The sequence below is a fragment of the Thermobia domestica genome, chromosome 10 (assembly GCF_964235325.1).
Source record: "Thermobia domestica chromosome 10, izTheDome1.hap1.1, whole genome shotgun sequence".
In the NCBI taxonomy this organism is placed as follows: domain Eukaryota; kingdom Metazoa; phylum Arthropoda; class Insecta; order Zygentoma; family Lepismatidae; genus Thermobia; species Thermobia domestica.
In genome coordinates, this window is record NC_137463.1 from 181,231,057 (window position 1) to 181,253,112 (window position 22,056).

Consider the following 22,056-nt stretch of genomic DNA (forward strand, 5'->3'; position numbering starts at 1 on the left):
TGTTTGTCTTCTATCTATGACACACGAACTTGTATACAAATACATATGATACAGAAGTGAAAAGTTTAAAAAAATCATCAATTACATTAAAACTTATGTTCATCGGACTCTTTATTAAACGGAAACTTGTGTTAAACGGAAATATTTGATGGTTCCATGAATTTAATGACGAAAATCATGTTAAATCCCCATCATTAAAGGGAAACTATATTACACGGACAACAAAAATCAAAGTCAGTCTCGTAACGGAAAATTTCAAGTTTCGTAGTGCAGCATTTAGAAAAAAAAATAGACATGAAAGGTTATATGAAAGGAAGCAGATATGACGGATATACATGCTTTAATTGAGAATTATCTGGAAAGTGTGAAAGGAGAAGAGGAAATGGGGGAAGAAGAGAAATAAAGCATTGAACTGGAAAGAGAGTGTGTAGGCTAAAGATGTATCAAGATTCTGTCAAAAGTTTAAAGGAACTGAAACGTTTGTCGAAATGACACTGATATGCTTAGTCTGGTTTCTAAGGCTAAAGTATCTGCGGAAAGTTGAGCAGACAAGGAGCAATGTGTACAGAAAACCCTCCTTGATTATTGGAAAAATTAAGTTAACGTGTGTACAGTTAACGGAAATTTTTGCGAGTCCCATTTGATTCCGCTAAACACAGGTTTTACTGTAATTGCATTTTAAACAACAACAACAACAAAATCATTTTACACAACTATTTGCCTTTGAATAATTCTGAATTGCACTCTACAGTTTTATCAATAGCATCTTGTATATACATCCAACTGTTGCGTTTGTCTTGAACGTATGGTTTTCATTTCATTCTCTTGCTTTTTTCTGTGGTTTTCTTTATTTACTATGTAGTACTTTTCACTATATATATATATATATATATATATATATATATATATATATATATATATATATATATATATACTGTTTATGAATTCTCTCTCTCTGTCAAGCAAAGTTAAAATAAAATTACCATGGAGACCATCTAAAATATAGCAAAATACACAATAGCAAGAGCTTTCCTACGGAACATCTCGCGTAACTGTCTGTGGGAAACAGGAAGAAAATAAAATCAATTAAAATAAAATAGTCCCATTAAACAACTGCTAAATCTCCTGATACGTAAAAATTGCTGGCAAGAGAGTAGTGTGCTTATGAGACGAGACAAAACGAAAAATAATTTCATTTAGAAGTTATCAAAATCCTTCTGCATCACGAGAGATCTACTAGATCAAGCATCTCTAAGTTGTTAAATATAAGATTGTTTCTATTTTGGGATAAAAAGTCTTTTTTGGATGCGAAAGCTTCTTTCCACATTCACGGAAACTAGTGGGGCAAACTTGATATTCACTCGAAATGAGAACTCAGCAGATGTTACAACTTCGTGAACATTTGGATTCTTCTCAAGAATAATCTCAAGCTTTTCTTTAGCAGAACAGTTTAATTGTTGTCTCACAGAAGTAAATAGCCTATCCGTAATAGCATTTCGGACTTTTAATAGCCTTACTCAAACCTTCAAGGCTAAGTTTTGTAAGCTTGCACATACTTGCATTCACACAACTTCAGACCTAACCAAGGCTTATAACAAACTTGGTAATAGTTTCTCGATTGCATCCTTGCTTCAGATTTGCCAATAGTATGTAATACAAGACTAAAATTTCTTTAAATCGACACACCTATTAAGCATGACTTAAAATTTGCACTTGGCAAAGTCACTTTAAAAGTCTATCAAGGGAAATTAAGGGCAAACATAGACTTACCGTGGACGTGCTTGCTTACTGGAACTATTCCTTTTTCTAGAGTTGCTATCACATGCTTTTAATGACAGTTATGCATTTGTAAACGCATACACAAATAAGCTCTATCAGTATATTATGAATCTTCTCTGCCTGAAGAAGTTAGTGTGCGCCTTGAAAATTTCACCTGCGTCTTTTGATTTTAGAGGAAGTGTAAACTTGAATATTTCAAAATTTTCGCACAGTGGGAAATTCGATATATATATATATATATATATATATATATATATATATATATATATATATATATATATATATATATATATATATATATATATATATATATATAAAGCGTTGAAAGAAGAAGAAACAGATTTAGGGGATATTAAGGAAATAAAGGGCCCAATAAAGATACATACATACACACACACACAAAAGAGAAGAAGTAATAGAAAATTATCTTTATTGCCAACTATAAGCAAGTTTTGATTAATATTTCTCTCATCTTAAAAACAAAACGAGAGTCGACACGAGACGTACTTTTCAATTGCGACACGAGACGTGAAACATGGCAATTTTTCGCCTCCTTTTTCGAAACAAGACGATAAATTTCTCGAGTGTTGTTGGTAACACTGGTTCACTCAACTCTTAGATCCCAAACATCGTTTTAGTGTTACATGATCACAGAATAAAAACTGTAAATTGATAAAAATGATTCTACAAAAAACAATGAAGAGCATTTATCAACCTTTAAAGATATGCAAGTCATTACACAACATACTCCAATAATAAATATGATTAAAATGTTGTTATAATCACGCCATTCATGGACTTTTCGTGACGCAGAAGGCTTCTCATAATTTCTAGATTAAATCAGGGGATACATTTTTGTACATAAGATTACAAGGCGAAATGATTTTTTTTTTTGACTCGAATCTTCGAGAATCGAGACGAAAAAACATTATTTCTCGTCTGCAACACTACTTCTGACACGTCTTTTCGGGTACTTTCGGAGTACGCGTTTCTCTTCGAAAAAAAAATCATGTAAAAATCCTAACCTTAATATTAACAAATCAAGTTTTTCGTATACCAAATGGTTAGCTTCTATGCTTTTGGTGTGTGTGTGGATTTGGGTAGGTAACCTAGGGGAGAATCGAATAGAATATGGCCAAATAAACTATGAGTAAAAGTAGTTGAAATAAGAGGTAACAAAGCCGGATGAAGGAAACAAGGAAGAATAGTGATGAAATTCTATGAACCGTACTTCTCGTAGTTTTCCGGACTGTAGTTTTAAAACGACATAATGACAGCTTGTTTGCCGTGATTAGTTGTAATTTGATTAGGAAATAGTGTCACATGAGATGAAACGTCATCGCCTCGTCTCGTTATTTTGTAGAAGTCCCAATTCTCGAACAATTTTTCTCACTTGTCTTCATTCTCGAAAAACATTTTCTCGTCTCCTGTTGATTCTTGAAAAGGTTGTCTTGTTTTGTAAATTTATGTACTTTTTTGAGTTAATTTCCTCTAGATTTCATCATAAGCTTTCCGCGTCACGAGGAGTTCACGAACACAAATAACATTTAAATGAAATGTATTATTGGGATATGTTGTGTAATGGCTTCCGCACTTTTAAACGGTGATAAAAGCTCTTCTTTATGTTCATACAATAACTATATCACTTTATAGTTTATACACTATGAATCATGTAATACTAGAACGGTGTTGAATTCTAAGATTTGGGTGAATTAGTGTTACACACGAAACTCGAGAAATTTGTAGTCTTACTCGAATTAAAAAGTGCATAGCACTGCTCATCTCGACTCTTTAGACGAGAAGGAGACGAGGACAATATTATTATAGTATGAATTTTGAAGTGGTTGGCGGGCTCAAAAATAAAATTAAATTAAATAGTTAAATGTTACTACAGCTGGATCTTGTAATAAAGCACGATTTTAGCATGTAGCGTACAGCAAACCGAAGGCTCGGGTGGAACAAATGCTAACAATGAAGAGGATAGATTAAGAAATTTATGTAGTTAGGCATGATGGTGAATACATAAGAATTAAGTAGCTAGGCGTAAAGGTGAACAATTAAGAATTAAGTAGTTAGTAGTACAGGGGAAAAATAAGAATTAATTAGCTAAGCGTAAAGGTGGACAATTAAGGACAAAGTAGATAGGTGTAAAGGTAAACAAATAAGAATTAAGTATTTGGGGTAATGGTGAACAAGTAAGAATATGCGTAATGGTAAACAAACAAATAAATGAAATGAAATCTTTAAGTTTTACGTCCTACGGTTATCCCGGCTAGGCTAAAGGAGACAGTGAAAATGAGAAATGAACGAAATGGTGGAATGAAGAAAGTAGGAGGAAACAGAAACCCGAGAAAACCCACGCACACGATGCCTTTCTACCACAAAGCTCACTTGCCTTGAGTTGGGGTCGAACCAAGGACCACATGCACCAGAGGTAAACAATCTACCATTGAGACACCGTGGCTCCGGTAAGCAAATAAGAATTAAGTAGTTAGGTATAATGGTGAATAAATAAGCATTAAGTAATTAGGCGTAATGGTGAACAAATAAGAATTAAGTAGCTAGGCGTAAAGGTGAACAAATAAGAATTAAGTAGTTAGGTGTAATGGTGAGCAAATAAGAATTAAGTTGTTAGCGTAATGGTGAACAAATAAAAATTAAGTAGCTAGGCGTAAAGGTGAACAATTTAGAATTAAGTAAGTAGGCGTAAAGGTGAACAAATAAGAATTAAGTAGTTAGGCGTAATGGTGACCAAATAAGAAATCTCGCTGCTGAAAGGGACGTTAAACTCAAAATCAACTTAAGTAGTTGGGCGTAATGGTGAACAAATAAGAATTTAGAAGTTAGGTTTAATGGTAAAAAAATAAGAGTTGAGTTGATTTTTAGTTTAACGTCCCGTTCAGCAGCGAGGCTATATGAGACGTGGACCTACTGATTAACGTGGAATCCGAACCACATGAGCTCCCGCCGGGAATCGAACCCGGGTCTCCCACGCCAAAGGCGTGTACGCTAACCGCTTAGCCACGGAGGAGCTCGTAAAAAAAATAAGAATTAACTAATTAGAGATAATGAACAAATAAGAGCCAAGTTAAGGAGAAAACTGAACGTACTTGACGGTGGAAAAATACGTGCCACTATTTCGTCCAAAATATATTGTCATCATCATTGACATCGATGAAATGTAAAAGTGAAAATATGTGAAAGTATATTTTATTTTTTGTTTGTATCGCACAGCTGTGAAAGTTGGATGATAACTCGGAGGGATAAATACACACAGCAGAGTTGCGAGAACAAAATTTTTGAGGAAACTAATTTGAGGTAAAAAGGGTCGAAGTAACGAATAAATATGTAATACTACTATTACTAATAAAAAATCCTTCTCCATAGGCTACAACAGGAAGATTGATTAAAACTGTTGACTACCTGGTTAATGCGGTGAAGCCTTTTTCTTCTTCTTCTAGCGAATGCGGATATTAATAAATTGGTTGGATTGGTTTCTTTTTTTAAATCTATTCTATCATCCATATTTTATGAAAATTGCAAGTAAATTTTGTTATGTATAAAATTATTTTAAGTACCAGGATTAGGATTAGAATTTTGATTTCTGGGCTTTCGGCATCTATGACCATGTTAGCCCATCACATAATGAGAATGACGTCCTGCGGTGACCTCACTATGCAAAGAAAGGGAACGAAGAAAGGATTGGGAAAGGAAGAAAGCGGCCTTGGACCTGTAGGTTAGGTACCATCCCAGCATTTGCCTGGTGTCAATGAGGAAAAGATCACTCAGGATGGCTAGCCTGAAAAGAGCTTTCACACTATTTCGACCAAGTGTCTACTGGGAATCGAACCCGGGAGTGCCCGCTGTTAAATTTATGTGCAACTGAAATTCATTATCACAAAACGGGGAACAGTTAACTAGATTGAAGAAGAGCTTAGTAAAATCACATTCTTATAATTAAAATTCATTTCAAAGAAAAGACAAGAACATTTTACTCGTGTAAATCAATGGGGAGAGAGCAAACATGGTACTCAACGTCCTTAATGAAAGTGAATGACTTTATAAAGAATTGGTGGAATGAGAATGCTAGAAATAAATGGAAAATCCACGATAAAACTCATGAACACGATGTTGTGCACTGCAACTTATATACCCTCAGATAGACCCCGGGAATCCTGTCACAAAGGGTGAGTGCTCATCCACTGAGCCCCTTTGTCTCCAAAGAATAAATGGGGAATATTACTCAATTTGGAACTTCACAATATAGTCTCTGCTCGTCAATAGTAATGGATAGATCAAAATGTTAAGATAGGGAAGGCACACAGCATAGGAGAATAGAATTTTAGATCGGAAGTTAGTTCGAAGAAACTCCTGATACATCCAGAAGAAGATGAAAGAAGAATATAAAGCAGGATCTTAAAGAAGTGAGTAACAACATTCTTCAACGAATTCGACATGCATAGAATACGATCCAAAGCCAAGTTTTTATTTCTGCGGCGATGAATTTTGAACTTACTTACATCTGTGAACTTACCTAAATCTGTAGAGTAACGAAGTCTTGGACTTCAAATTATTTGGAGCACGCAAGTTTACCATGTATGATAATATTGTAATGCTAGTATGTCCGCCCGTCCGTTGCGTCACATGAAAAATCTGTTTGTTGCAATAGGTAGCTAGTTTCGTTAATGGAGTAAATCCGTTAACGCGTTACCACCGTTACGGTTTACGGTCACTTTAACAGCAGCTGTAGATACTGAGTTGAGTTGAGTTGAGTTGATTTTGAGTTTAACGTCCCGTTCAGCAGCGAGGCTATATGAGAGGTAGGCCTACTGATTAATGTGGAATCCGAACCATGAGCGCCCGCCGGGAGTCCAACCCGGGTCTCCCACGCCAAAGGCGCGTACGCTAACCGCTTAGCCACGAAGGAGCTCTGTAGATAGTGAATTTTGTACTGTCGAAACAATAGTGTATAATTGTAGAATGCTAGAAAGTTACACATCGCGCAGTTAGATGTCAGCGAACATTCTTTAGTGGTTGATACGTACCGAATGAAATTGAAACTTCGCGTGATACTCTTCACTATATTTAGCAGAATTTAAAGCTCTGGCTGGACAAAGGCTTTGAGCTTATTGGTTAATATGTGGTAAGCACATGGGCCACTCACCGCCATCATTTCTTGATTTTTAGAACAGTCATAAGTAGCTAAAACATAAGAACTGCTACTTTAGACTAATTCATTTAACCAAAAGAAATAATTTGATTCATTACAAAACCGCGCGCAAAGAAAAAAAAAAAAGTCAGTGTACCGGACCCCAGAGTATGTATTCAATGTATTTTGCTAAACAGAATCCAAATTTCGAAACCCCATGACGACTGACCTTGTCAATTTTGTTATGGTGAAAACGTGTGTGCTGTCTTTCGTGTATTCTTTCTATCCAAAATCACTACAGTTTTTCGTCTATTTAAAAAAAATGACACTGTCGATCATCTTGGGGTTTAGAAATTTGGATTCTGTGTAACAAAACACATCGAATCCATACTCTGAGGTTCGATGCACAGAACTTTTTTTTTTTTTTTTTTTTTTTTTGGCTTTTGTGTCTTACATATATCCTCCCTATCCAAAATCACTAAAGTTTTTCGCCCCTTCCCCCCCAGCCACACACACAAAGACACAGTCGATCGTCTTGTGGTTTTGAAATTTGGATTCAGCGTAACGATATACATCGAATCCATACTCTGGGATCCGGTGCATACAACTTTTATTCATTTATTTGTGTGTTTGTGTGTCTGTGAGTGTCTGTGTTATGTATACAAGTTTATCAAACTGTATGAAAGATAATGACTATACAACCAGATAACAACAAAAGCATGGAATTCTTTGGACATCAACTGCAACTATAAATTATAAAGCCTGAACTTCATCGTGAATATATGGTTAGCGTTTGACACGAGAAACCCTTGTCGCCTGGTGGGAGCTAATGTGGTTCGGATCCCACGTTAAGATGTAGGTTTATGTCTCATATAGTCTCAGTGTTTAACGAGATCCACATTCCAAATTATTAAACCAAAATTCTAAAACGCTCCTCGCTGGTCTAGTGGCTAGTGCACGTGGTCCCGCGTTCGATTCCCACAGATAGCATAGAACATCCCACTATAAACTTTATACATAGTTTTTGTGTTCTTATCCAACACCGAGGTTATCAAGAACGGGACGTACTATTAACATGGTTTCCGAACCACGACCAGGACTTGAATTATCAGATGCAGAGACCACCATTTTAACTTTTGTTTCGGAGAAAAGTCGGAATTAACCCTCACAGCACTGACCATTTTATACCACCCTATCTCCCTTTCAAGAAGGTTGTATTACAGGATTACGTCACCAGCTCCATCTACTTCAAACCATCTCGACTTACATAACCTTGCACCTCACAGAGGATGTAATATAGAAATTAATCAATCAGTTCTACAGAAAAATCTGCTGGCTAAAAATTCGATATTTTTAGAAAAAGAAATTCATAGCCACATATTAATAATACGTTTACGCACAAGTGAATTGTCAAGTATCGGAGTATATGGTATGCGTGATATAGAGTTTAATTCTAATAGGATCACAGAATTCTCGGCAACTTAATAGCGTCAGGCCATTGGGTGGACGTATTTAATGAGTTGCAAACTACGGTTATGCCTATAAGCTACTAGACCAGAAATAATATCAATGAATGTAAAGATGCTAAGCATTTGTCTACAATAAATAAATAAATAAATAAAAGTCGTCTGGCTGACCCGGGCCCTTCTTATACCGCAAAACCAGGGAATTTAGTCTACTTTATTCAATAATAATAATAATAATAATAATAATAATAATAATAATAATAATAATAATAATAATAATAATAATAATAATAATAATAATAATAATAATAATAATAATAATTTTGGCTTGATAATAGGCTTACACATTACCTATACCGCATCTAGTGGAAATTTGAAAGGACAAGGTGAATCATAAGATGTTTTATTTATTTATTTATTTTGTTCGACTTGATAGCATAGAAATCAATAGGGTTGGATTCGGATTTAGCGTCTCTTTTCAACACCGAGAGGCAGTCAGAGACATAGATCTACAGTTTAAAAGGGAAATTCGAATAACCATAAAGCGCTTAAATTTCAAAATCTGTTCCACTAGGAATCCAACCCGTGTCCACGCGCACCAAAGATGCTCGCACTAGCCAATAAATTACCAGGGAGAGTCACAGATATTAAGTTTTATAAAAATAACAGATATGTCAAACTATTAAATAATGAACATAATTGATCTTACATGTCGTAAATCATTTTATTTATGACAATATTTCGTAACATTTGATGACATTTTCTCAACTCTTAAGTGGCATATATTCCAAATTAACATTAGATCAAATGCTACTTAATCATACTTTACAATGGGGAAAATCACGTTTATTTTTACTCTTTGGCCAAAATTCTAGTTCCGCGTCGCCTGTGTATACAAAATCAAAACGCAAACCATTTTGGTAATTTGTTAAAATTTATTTTCGTGCTTTTGCAAAATAAATAAATAAATTAATAAAAAGTTTGTTATTGTACAATATATCAAATTGTAATATCATTCACTATAATTACAACGGTGATTTGACAAATGTTTACTGTTGTAATTGTGTTGTTATATCACGATGTAGCGTAATAAAGAATGAATACGATTGAAATAATGTTTTGATTGCTCAAGCTATTCACAAAGTTAGTTCGGGAAAATTTTGAGTTCAAAGACTACTCGGAAGGTGCCAAACATTATGCCATGTAGTTTAAATCCATGAAAATTGTTTCATAACGATATATGACATTCTATTATTCAAAATATCTCCCTTTCTAATATGTACCATATTTTATCCGCCCGATTTCTCGAATTTAAAAGATTTCAAATGAAATTACTTTAACTTAATGTCAACCACTTAATGTACGTACTGACTTAATCTCTTTGTAATATTACAGTCTAATGCCAAATTACAAAATTTATGTTGAAATAGACAGTCTCTCATCTCTAATTCGATAAAGACTATGTTAACTATTTCGTTAGCATTTTCTAATATAACACTAGTAGATTGGTCTTGGGTTCGAACTATAACAAGAAGTATTTGGCATATTTTATTATTATCATTTTAATTAAAAATCAACTATATATCATATAAGGATAAAAATTCTTACTAAAAGGTAAGCAAATAAAAATAAACAAACTTTGGAAAATCTTCTCATTTAATTAAAAACACAAAACAAGTTATTTGAAAGTGTTTGCTTGATTCTTATGTTCTATATCTATTGTTTAGCTAAGGAAATTCCAGAAACACGTGAAACGAATTATCATAAAACATAGTCGACTACGTAAAACACTATCGTAAAACAGACAGCGATGCAAATCTGTTTTCAACATTGGGGAGGACGGGTCAGACCGTTCCAATAATCTTTTTCTTTCTTTCTTTCTTTTTCATTTTCTTTTTTTTAAAGTGATGTTCAAAATATTTATGAAGTTGAAAAACAGTGTTATGGAGGATCAAGGGAGCTGAGCTGTCTTCAACATTGAGAGGTCGGCAGATTTGAGACTTATTCTAGGGGAACATCGATTTCATCTCACTTTCCTTTGTGACAATCGGACACAAATCATCACATTTCCCCTCCCCTAAAAATACATTTCAAATCGGATTATTGGGGGGACAGACCCCAGTTCCAAGATTGGAGAGGACATGTCCTTCTCATCTCCCCCCGCGGGTTTGCGCCAGTGCAAATGAGGGAGACAAATGTTGGCGAAACAATTTTCAAAGAATTGGTGGTAATAAATAAATAAATAAATAAATAAATAAATAAATAAATAAAGAATAACAAAAAATAATGACATCTGTTTTAAAATTAATCAGAGAATAATCAACTGCCTAAAACTGAAACATAAAGTTATGTTGTTTGATTTTATTTTCGAAAGATAAATATTACGAACACCATTAACTTTCAATACATTGTTACATGGAATAAAAATTTGGAGAATTGTGTTTGTCTTTTAAAAACAAAAACACACTTATAAATTGTGACGGGAAACAAGCGAATAACTCAGAAATATGGAACACTTGCAACGGACTTGGTTTTATAGCCCTAGGTATGAATTAGATACTAGAAAGTAATGTTGCGCACAAAATGATTTTTTTTTTTTTTTGGAAAATTTGAGGCAAGACGAGACATTTTCACAAGTCTTGTAGGCAAAGCTAGTTCACCCAAGTCTTAGATCTCAACAATGATTTACTCTTACATCTTACATGATTCATATACATATATATATATATATAAATATATATATATATATATATATATATATATATATATATATATATATATATATATATATATAGGCAGATCCAAGATATGATCAAGGGAGGGGCTAAACCATAGTTTGCAGCTTCATCCAGTGTAAAGCAGGATTGAAGCCCATTTTATCCAGTGTAGGCTATACCTGAAGGTCAAGGGGGGGCTATAGACGCTATAGCCCCCTTGGATCCGGGCCTGTATATATATATATATATATTGTTGCAGTAATTACATGACCATAACGAAGAGTACTTACCAGCTTTTAAATATATAATAAATTATCAATATATTTATACAATATAGTCCAATAATGAATAGGATTTAAACATTGTTATAACACCACCGATGGTTTACCTTTCGTGACTTCGGAGGATATTGAGAACTTCTACATGATAATAAGAAAGAAATCAAGACATAAAGTATGTATATAAAAGTAAAAAACGAGACGAGACTAGAAAAGCTTTCCGAGAATCGAGACAAGAAAAATTTCTCCGAGAAGCAAGACGAGACGAGAGTTAAAAAAAAAAAAACAAGACGAGAAAACTTTATTTCTCGTCTCATCTTGTCTTGTGGGCAATTCTACGATAAACAAAATTAGTTTGCGCATCATGTTAATTAAGAATAAAGAGAAGGAAATCCAGAATTAGGACTGCCATTACTGGAATTCAAATTAAGATATCTTAAATTTGAGTATCGTACCTCATATTGAGTTCTATACGTATAACGTATTTTACATCTTTATACAATACCACGGCTATAAAAAACATGATCTACTATTAATATTTGATCCGAACCTAGATCAGTGAATCCGGTGCAGTTGGGCGGGTTCACAGACCATCATGCAAAATCAATCCTAACAGTATAGGCCGCTCCTCACCACACTATTTCGCCCACAATACAGTTGGTTAGCGGCCGCGGTGGCTCAGTGGTAAAGTGTTCACCTCTGGTGCCTGGGGTCGCTGGCTCGATCCCAGCTCGCGCCAAGTGAACTTTGTGGTAGACAAATACCGTGTGCGTGGGTTTCCCAGTTTCTACATCCCACCATTTTATTTCTTTCTCATCATCCTCTCCTTTAGCCTGCACGGAATAAACATGGGACGTAAAGAAATCAATTCATTTCATTTGAAGACAATTGGATACAGGACGATACAACCAGTTCTGGCAAAATTGTAACGCTTTAAATCCATATAAAAGTGGTAATAGGCCTATAACTATCTGATATTTACAGAGAGAAATAAATTTTATTGAGCACAGTCACGTTACTGACTTGATTATACGAGTATATATCACATCATTTGTACTAAAATCGACAGGATTCTGTAAATTACAAGAAGACCAAAGGCATTTAGTTTTAAAAGGGTTAAAATGACACCGCCACTGAAAAAGTGGCATATTACCAATCTGTAAGTACCTGTAAGCTCTCTATAATTTACAATGATTCACTGGCACACTACAAACAAATTTTATCATGAGTTAAGTTACGATGAAGAGCAGTCTTCATGACATGTTTGACTTTAAAATAGACAACGATTGATCTTCATTATAAGACCAATCATTATTGTTTTGACAACAAATGCTGTTGTGACGCTTTTTTGTAATTTAATAGTGATCTTATGTGAACATATTTAACAGTGTTTCTCTGTAATTTTACTTAAAAATTACTTGACATTATGATAAATGTGTGGCATTGATCAGAAATAAAAGCAAAGTGATTTACTTTTGTTGAAAGTTTAGTAAATACTTAATTTCTGTATTTGAATTTTCATAAACATTTTCATTACTGCGTTTAGCATTGATTAAAAGTAAAACTAATTAGTTTTGAACATATTTACAGAAAAAAGTATAGGGTATATTATGAAAAGCTACAAAAGTCTTATTTTGGGTTCGAAATAATTCCACAAAGAAAGGAGTATGAGGTGAATACTTCAGTAACTACTGTATAACGAATAATTCTGTAATCTTAATCAAATCGGAAATGAATTTACACAGTTTAATACTTACTGACACACAATATCAAAAAATGACATAATGTTTCGTAATAAACTTATCGTTACAATTATCATAAGCTCATCACATCGTACTAGTTACTGTAAATTTTTGTGGTGTAACTTCACAGATTTTTCACTAAAATAACGTTGTATCACTGTTATTTGATTATCGTTAAATTAGCCCACAGTTAAGTCTAACATGAAGAATATGGTTGATGTTACACTATTATTGATTGTCATTTTAATGCTAATTACGCTGATTATAATAATAACTTTTTGCTTATTTTACGCTCGATTACTTTTGTCAGTAATTCTCTGCTATTTTACTAGCGCTAAGTAATTTATGGTAGATGCTTAGATATAATACATTGATACAGAGGAGTAAAGCTGATGATACCATTACATTAAATTTAATTTTATTATGAATGAATCTATTTTAATTAGATAATTGGATTATATGACAATATATTTAACTAGATAACAAATAAATAAATTTTAACAATAATAAACTCTGGGTGTCAAAAATTGATTAATCTTTAGTTTTGAGAGCTACTAACCTTCACTGCCTACAAAAACTAGTTCTAATCATTTGAATCAGTGGTAGGGATTCTCGTTGACTTCTTAGGAGTACATAAAATTATATATAATACTTTATTTCATGCTAACTAACATAGCTCTATTAAGTTTAAAGCACTAGTCTTCTATTTATAGTAAACTGTTTTATTAATACATTTTGTAAATTATTTTTATGTAGTTTTCAGATACTAATTTGAATCTGTGGGTACGTACCTGTTTGAATGATAAAGTGTCGTTCGGGATAGGTGAAAAAAAAAAAGTTTGTACACCAGGCTTAAATAAGGGTTGTAAATATTTTTACAAATAGCTATCTCATTGACATTCTGAGCTATGATTATATCAAACAAATAAGTTGTCATTATAATAACTTAATAACTTACCCCTGCCACTTCTTCCAACGAACCGAAGATCATTAAACTTAGCCACTTGATTTTTCATGACAGCCGTACAGTTCCTTAATTCCGCACAATAATTCTCATCGTTCCCGGCCCTCACGGTCACCAAAGTTCCGTCCAAAACATCTCCAAGGGCCACCACTTTAAACGCCACCGGCAAAGTCTTATTGGAACGCCAATGTGACGGAAGATGTGAACACAAAAAATACGGACTGCCAGTTTTAACCAATTCACCAGGGTGTTCTGCCAACACTTCTGCCAGCATCCGTTCTATCCACCAACACTCCGAGCTATTGTTGACATTATTGTTATTTCCATTGTTGGAATTGTCACCACCAGTCCCTGCAGCGGCCATCTTTCCGACGAGGCCCGCTTCGGACCCTGTGACGGCCGCTACGCTGGTTCGGACCGCCGTCGGTAAATGCATTTAGTAAATATTTGTACCGCTACTGGGCCACGTGCTCTGTCAGTTACTGTTGTGTTTTTGTGGTCACTGTTGTTTACAAGAATTGTCAACACAGACAAACGGGAAAAAAAACACTTTGACAATTCCTATCAATAACAAGTGTTTTCGCACTAAATTTGTAATGGAAACACAATTGCAAAAACATAAAACACTTTACACTAATTAAGGAAGGAACACAAGACACTAATTAAAAGAGTAAAACACTGTGTCTCGTACTACAAATACATGACAACAAGCTTTTTGTTATCTAGGATTACGTGTGCCTTCTGCACCTCGCCTCGTGATCAACAGAATCGTTCCGACACAGCCCAAATCCACTCGGCGAATGATGCGGATTGTGGTTTTCCCTCAATGAATGCGAGAGAGCACATGACTCATGCCGCCATACTGCTTCGGTAAAAGCCTGGTCTGCTAGTGCTATTGAGAGCGCATGCGCCTATTGTATGTGCTATGTGTTATGTATCCAGAAAAGTGGCCTCAGGTTCTTTGGAAGTCAACATTGAAAACACCGCGGCTTTTCCTACAATGTGATTGTACGTTTGGCAGTGTTGCACACCACACGCTGATGCTTCTAATTGTTGTCTCGCTGCATACGTAAGCGAGTGAGTGATTGTTGCCAAAGACAACGAGAGGTGAGGAGGAGTAAAGGAAGTAATATATAGACAACGTGTAATAATGAATTCAGGTCAGGGTTACAATGGTCATAATAAGTAAGTTTAACCTTACGTCGATAGTTTTTTTTTTTCACTCATTATCATAAGCTTTTTTAATGATCATATTCTAAGTAAGCTGTAACTGAGCAGGCAAAAAATGGCTTTTTCCCTCCCACACAACCTTGATCATTTTTTCCTGGAAAAGAGAAAATTTTCCACTGAGGTAATAGTTGTCATCTATGTCGTTTGAAAGTCTTTATTATTTGTAGAAGTAGATCTAAACAAACGGTAGTCACTCTGCTTACGTGTTGTCCAACGGCTAGCGCGCGTGCCTTTGGTGTGTGTGGTCCTGCGTTCGATCCCAGATTGGAGCACAGTTCCGTAGTTGACTCAGCATTTTGAGGCAATTAAGGAGCTATTTGAATTAGTAATTACGTAACTCCGAACTTGAAACCTAAAACTATTGACAGTGCGAGAGTATGTGTCAAATATCACTAAACTAAAAAGCCGTCTCATGTTCCTTAGATCGTAATGGCACTGAGTTCAGTAGAAAATAAACGTTATTTTTTTTATTGTTGTAAGAGGAAAATACGGCTAGTAGCGTAGAGTGCTAGGAGTTCTTGTTTTGAAATTAAATTTCTAGGGCTAGAATTAGGATTGGGACCTTTTTTTCGTAATCTATGGCCTTTCTAGCTCGTCACGTATGAGGAATGATTTTCCTGGGTGATCACACTACCCGGGAAAATGGGGCAGGGAGGAAGCGGCCGAGAACCTTTGTCTTAGGTACCATCACGACATTTGCCTGGTATGAATAAAGAAAACCGAGGAAAAACCTCAATCAGGATGGCTGGTCTAAAATGCCTTTTATATCGGTCGATCGAGTGTTCCCTTCGGGAGTCGAGCCCAAGATCACTTTGAGCAAAGGCGAGAACATTAGCGTCTACGCTATGTCGAACCACATGAAATTTTAAGTTTTACGTCCCACAGTTATGCCTTTTAGACTATAGGAGAGAATGGTTACTAAAAGTGAACGATTGTGAAAACGTTGGTGAAATGAGTATGTTGGAGAAAATCACAGACCCGCGGAAAACACACGAACAAGATGTTGTCCGCCATAAATTTGCGTGGGCAGGGATCAAACCAGGGATCCATTGCACCAGAGATGAGCGCTCTAGGGTCTTTTTTTTGGATCTCAGGCTGCGTGACCAACTGGTAAACTATATCGTGTACCTGAGTATACTCAAGGTTCGCTAGAATGTGTCATTTCATTACGTGTAAGGGACAATTTCTACTCACAAGGAAAGGACACGAACCTGTCAATCGGACATCCGAATCAAACCTAGTCCATTCAATAGACATAATAAAGATATGTTCATGCACAAAATATTAGGTACCATGGACAACGGAGTAAGTCCCTGGGACCCATTAACCCTGTTAGTATAAAGAAAATCGTAGACTCGCAGTGAAATAGCTATTGCATCAACACTGTTCATTGGAAAGTCATGGTTTATAGTTCATTCTCTTCAGCATGAAACAAGCTTTCCAGAAGTTCTATGTATTGGGGAACATAACGCATTTGAACAGGGAAAATTGGGAGAATGTGGGGAAAATTCCCTCCAGAAATTCCTCCCATCAACTTTGGACCCCTCTGGAGTGGCCCCGGATAAAAGCATACAATCCAAATGTATCTCGAAAAATACTATAGGGGATAAGAAATATATATAGGGATACTATAGGGGATGTACCAAGTTGTGTATTGGTAGACAGAATAGGTCAGTGCTATTCAGCCTTTTTCCCTCGCGTACTCCTAGACACAGTTCGTCATTCAATTGTGTACCCCTGAAGCTGCTTGAAAGAAATTAAATCGAAATTAACTTATTAAACTTAATACACAAGTTCTGTTGATTAAAAAGGCAGGCAAATAGAGACACAACAAAAAGACAATCAGTGTGTCAATCTTAAAGACTATTTACAGGAGAATAAAGTGCATATCCGAAAAAAATAACATGGAAAATTTCAAAACATATGAGAGACATCCAGTTCTACTGAGGATAATTTTCCCCTCATCCTCCCTGATAATTCGTACACTCAGGACAATGTTAAAAATTCAAAAACTAAAAGTAATTTTAGAACTAATATGTTAATGAGATGACTGAGCTTGTTTCCGGGACTCCAACTCCTTGGTTCTTGGTCGAATCTTCGAGAGTGCGAGAATCAGAGCTCATTCTGGCTGGATTCAAGCAACTTATGCGTTTCAATTTTATTGTGCCCTGCTCACACAAATATGTTGATGAAAATGAAGATGTTGTGAAATAGTATTGTTACTACTTTCATTGTACTCTTTTCGAGCATAATTTGGCGTGGAAGACCCGGGTTCGATTCCCGGCGGGAGCTCATGTGGTTCGGATTCCACGTTAATTAGTAGGTCCACGTCTCATATAGCCTCGCTGCTGAACGGGACGTAAAACTTAAAGTCAACTCAACTCAACTCTTTTCGAGCATAAATACAAAAGTTACAAATTGACAAGTTATCGATTTTCATTTTCAGTGAACTGTCAACAGACATTTTCAGCAGGCCCCCAGAAGCAGCATTACTTATCCCAGAAACATCTTCGCGTACCTCCAGTAGTACGCATACCAACGGTTGAATAGCACTGGAATAGGTTAAGGGGAAAGCGTGTAGTGGTATACAAGCTTTTCCCTAATATCTATTCCGTCTAGCAATATAAAACTTGGTATACGTATTTCTTATCCTCTATAGTATTTTTCGAGATACACCTGAATTATGTGTTTTTATCCGGGGCCATTCCAGAGGGGTCCAAAGTTGATGAGAGGGATTTCTGAAGGAAATTTTCTGACGTTATCCCGATTTTCCCTGTGCAGGTACGTTATGAGCGAAAATACATATTACCTCTGGAAAGCTTGTTTCATGCTGAAGAGAATGAACTATAAACCACGATTTCTTAACGAACAGTGTTGATGCAATAGGTATTTCACTGCGAGTCTACGATGTTCTTTATACTAATAGGGTTAATGGACCCCAGGGACTTACTTGTTGTCCATGGCACCTAATTTTTTGTGCATGAACATATCTTTATTGTGTCTATCGATTGGACTAGGTTAGATTCGGATGTCCGATTGACAGGTTCATGTCCGTTCCTTGCCAGTTGTATATTTGACTTTTTAAAAAGTTTTGCTACAATTTTCAGTATACTGAGTTAAAAGAGATGGAGAGCAAAAGTCAATGTAAAATTCGAAGTCTATATCTGTTCCTATCGTTAACCAATCAGTGTCTTCAACCTGATGGAGTATGAACTTACCTCAGAGCTAGTTCGAACTTCAGAACTAGCAATTCTAACTGGTATTTTTAATGTTATGTGCTTTGGCAGTTACTAAATGTCTGCATCATGTTTGCTTTTTAGCCCATTGATTTACATGGGAACAGAGGATGGATTGGTCCGCAGGCCAATTGGCCAAATGCTCGGTCCGCCATCCCTTTCATGGTGCCTCTCCCAAAACAATCTAGTTAATAATTAAAATAAAATGAATAAATTTCCTTGAAAATATATATGGTTTTTCTTAGAATAATACAGAGGTAATCCACGTATTCTCTAAATCTTCGTGTAGGACCGCTGTGGTTCGGTGATACAGCGTTTACCTCTCTGATTCGATCCCAGCTTGCACCAAGTTGTATTTGTAAAGAATGAACTCCGCGTACGAAGTTTCTCCCGTTTCCTAACATTTCTTTCATTCCAACCATTTCGTGCATTATCATCGTCACAATCTCCCTTTATCACTGGAGCATAATCGTGGGATTAAAATAAAAATGTTAGTAATGCCTTTTCAAGGTGCGTGTAAGATTAGCTGACTTGAAAATACGGCTATTTTACCACGGTGTCGCGATTGTCTTCTATAATCAAGTATTAAACTAAAGCAGCATTTTTTATTTGAAGTATCTTTATTCCAATATTAGTTGAAATGTCCGTTCTTCACACGGGAAGAATAGGTTTGTGGAAAATATTTGAGCCTCATTTTCCCTTGGGATGCGCATTTTAATGAAAGTGTAATTTAATGAGTTTCATTTCACAGGGTGAAACTATACGAGACTTCCGAAGTATAGCAATTCAATACTCGAACTTGGAGTAGTACAACAATAACTACTGGTTGCAATAGAGTAATAAGATCAAAGAAAAAACCTGTTCCTTGGACGCCAAATCCATATCAGAAAGCCATTATGCCTTAGATCCTATTGTTTTTGTTCCATGGCGATAGAGCTAAAGGTTGAAAGCAGATATGGTAAATTCGAACCACTTCCGGTTTCAATATATGATTAAGGGATCAGAATCAGAGTATGAGAAGAAACTTTATCTGCCACTTTGGTTGGAAATGTTTAATTATGGCGATAGGATCAATTAAAACTAATTAATGGAGTTGGTCATACGGCGATTGTAATAAATAAATAAAACGTTAAATTTCACATACGTGTTCAGAACTTCAATACAAGAAAAACATTTATCTTTGATTTTGGTTGGAAAGGCTTAATTACGGAGATAGGGCTAATTAAAGGTAGGACCGCAAGGTTTTGGTCAGACGAGAATTTGGGACGCGAGGTTCTGGACGGCGAGATTTAGGTCCCCAAGGTTTTGTGCCCAAACCGTGAGAAAGACTAAAAGCCATGGTGATTGGACCATTTGGACGAAGGGGTTGGTGTAAAATATAGAAAAAAAAATGAAAATGAAATCTTTGAGTTTTACGTCCCACGGTTATGCCGGTTAGGCTAAAGGAGACGGTGATGATGAGTAATGAATGACATGAAGAAAGTGGGAGGAAACGGGAGAACCCCGAGGAAACCCACACACACGGTGTTTGTCCACCACAAGGTTCACTTGTCGGGGGCTGGGATCGAACCCGGGACCCTAAGCACCAGAGGTGAACGCTCTACCACTGAGCCACCGCGCCCCCTGTAAAATATAGAAGTAGTAGGGAAGAAAATAGAACAGATGACTAATTTTCGATACCTAGGTAGTATTAGTGATGATTTATGAAATGTGAACGTGAAATAAAAGTAAGGATAGCGATGACGAAACAAGCCTTTAAGAGGAAGAAATACTATTTTGTGGGACCTTGAGTAAAGAGTTGGAGAAGACTCATAAAATGCTTCTTGTGGAATATTGCACTGTATGGATCATGAACATGGACATTACGCAAAAATGCTAAAAAAAAAAAAAAAAAAAAGGAAGCTTTCGAAGTGTGGTATGGAGAATAATGGAAATAATTAGCTGGATCGAGTGGAAAACGAATAAGAAGATCTTGGAAATGGTGAAAGAGGGAAGAACAACTTTAGGTATTATTAAGAAAAGGAAGAGAAACTGATTAGGACATTGGCTAAGAAGGAACTGTGTCATGAGGGACGTGCTAGAGGGTAGACCTATAGTGGCGGGAAAGAGAGGGGACGAAGGAGACTACAATTAATGGACGATATCAAAACAGAAAAATCGTACGTGAAGACGAAGAGCTTACTGGAAGACCGTAGAGCATGGAAGCTTCTCAGTTTCGGCAAATGATTTGCCAATAATGGAGAATATCTATGATGACGATGATGACCCATTAATAAAAATGGCTGAGCTAATTCCACAAAATAGCTCTCCGCTATACTAGTTATGTTAAATTTTCACACATGCCTATGCTACTTCAAATCCATCGCCTTTTGGAGTAAACTGTTAAAATGGTAGTCCTTTAATCAACTAACTGACATTTGAAGCCATTTTAATCACACGCCTTCGTATTGTATTTTATATATCTACAGTTATTCAACAACTGGGCCTACTTTTAGGAAAATGTTTTCTTTCTTATTAAATAGACTATTATAAAGTATAATAAAGTGTGCCATGAATTATTGATAAATAATTATAAGGAATGAAATATAGTCGTCGACGAAGACAAACATAACAAACACAGAACAACAGATAGCATCACCTTTGCTCATGTAAATGTCAGAAAATCCATATGTTCACAGAACTATTTTCGTGAAAGATTACAGGAAATATAATACATTGTTCATTCCATGGTATAATGTCAAATATACCGCGTCAAACTTTGCTTATAGCTAAATATAAAAAGTAATGCATATTCTCAGTTGCTTAGATATTTTCTACGTCCTTCAAGGAAGTGTGCACATTACAAATTACAGTTCAAGTATATTTACCTGATACATATGGTTTTGAGGTGGCTGTCGTGTGCCCCTGCCTTTGCTAAATCATTGTTCTTAGCGAATCAAAGGTATCACTAACAAATAATACAGTTTTTAGTTTAGTTCGCCATGCCAGATGGAGTGTTACTAACAATATAGTTACGTTATTATTTAGATCGTCGTGCTTCTGTTCCTCTTTAAACGTTATTTTGTTCATTTATTTAGTTTTGTAACACCGCCGCTTTGCTACCACTTATCATCATATTTGTGTCAAATCGGTAACACCAGGCTTGTGTTAACTGTAACACCGTACTGTAAGCGTGTTGAAATAACAGACTAAAGTGGCAGTCATGCTAAGATCACTGACAAGTGTTAAGACTGGATTGTTTTATTACTATATATATATATATATATATATATATATATATATATATATATATATATAGTATAACATCTTCTTGACCGTATTGCCACAAGGTCTTAACATTATCTACCTCAACATTGCAAATGTAATGTAATGTACTCACTTATTTGTACGTACTGCGATGAATCTAAGCTTTTTTTTTTTTTTTTTACGGTTATGACCTCACTCTTCATTCTAATTCTTAACTCGACTCGACGTAATCTCTCGAGTTTCTAAGAT

The 22,056-nt window shown here is 35.6% G+C and overlaps 1 protein-coding gene across 1 annotated transcript in view; it reads right to left on the minus strand.

The window, feature by feature from the left end:
* The window catches only part of LOC145662863 (runt-related transcription factor 2-like), a 260,111-nt gene extending 245,156 nt beyond the window's left edge, over window positions 1-14,955 (minus strand). The window contains exon 1 of the mRNA XM_081728804.1: window positions 14,090-14,955. Within this exon, the coding sequence (XP_081584930.1) occupies window positions 14,090-14,531 (442 nt within the window). The 5' untranslated portion in view covers window positions 14,532-14,955. The remainder of the gene's footprint in view (window positions 1-14,089) is intronic.
* Window positions 14,956-22,056: the final 7,101 nt, after the last annotated feature.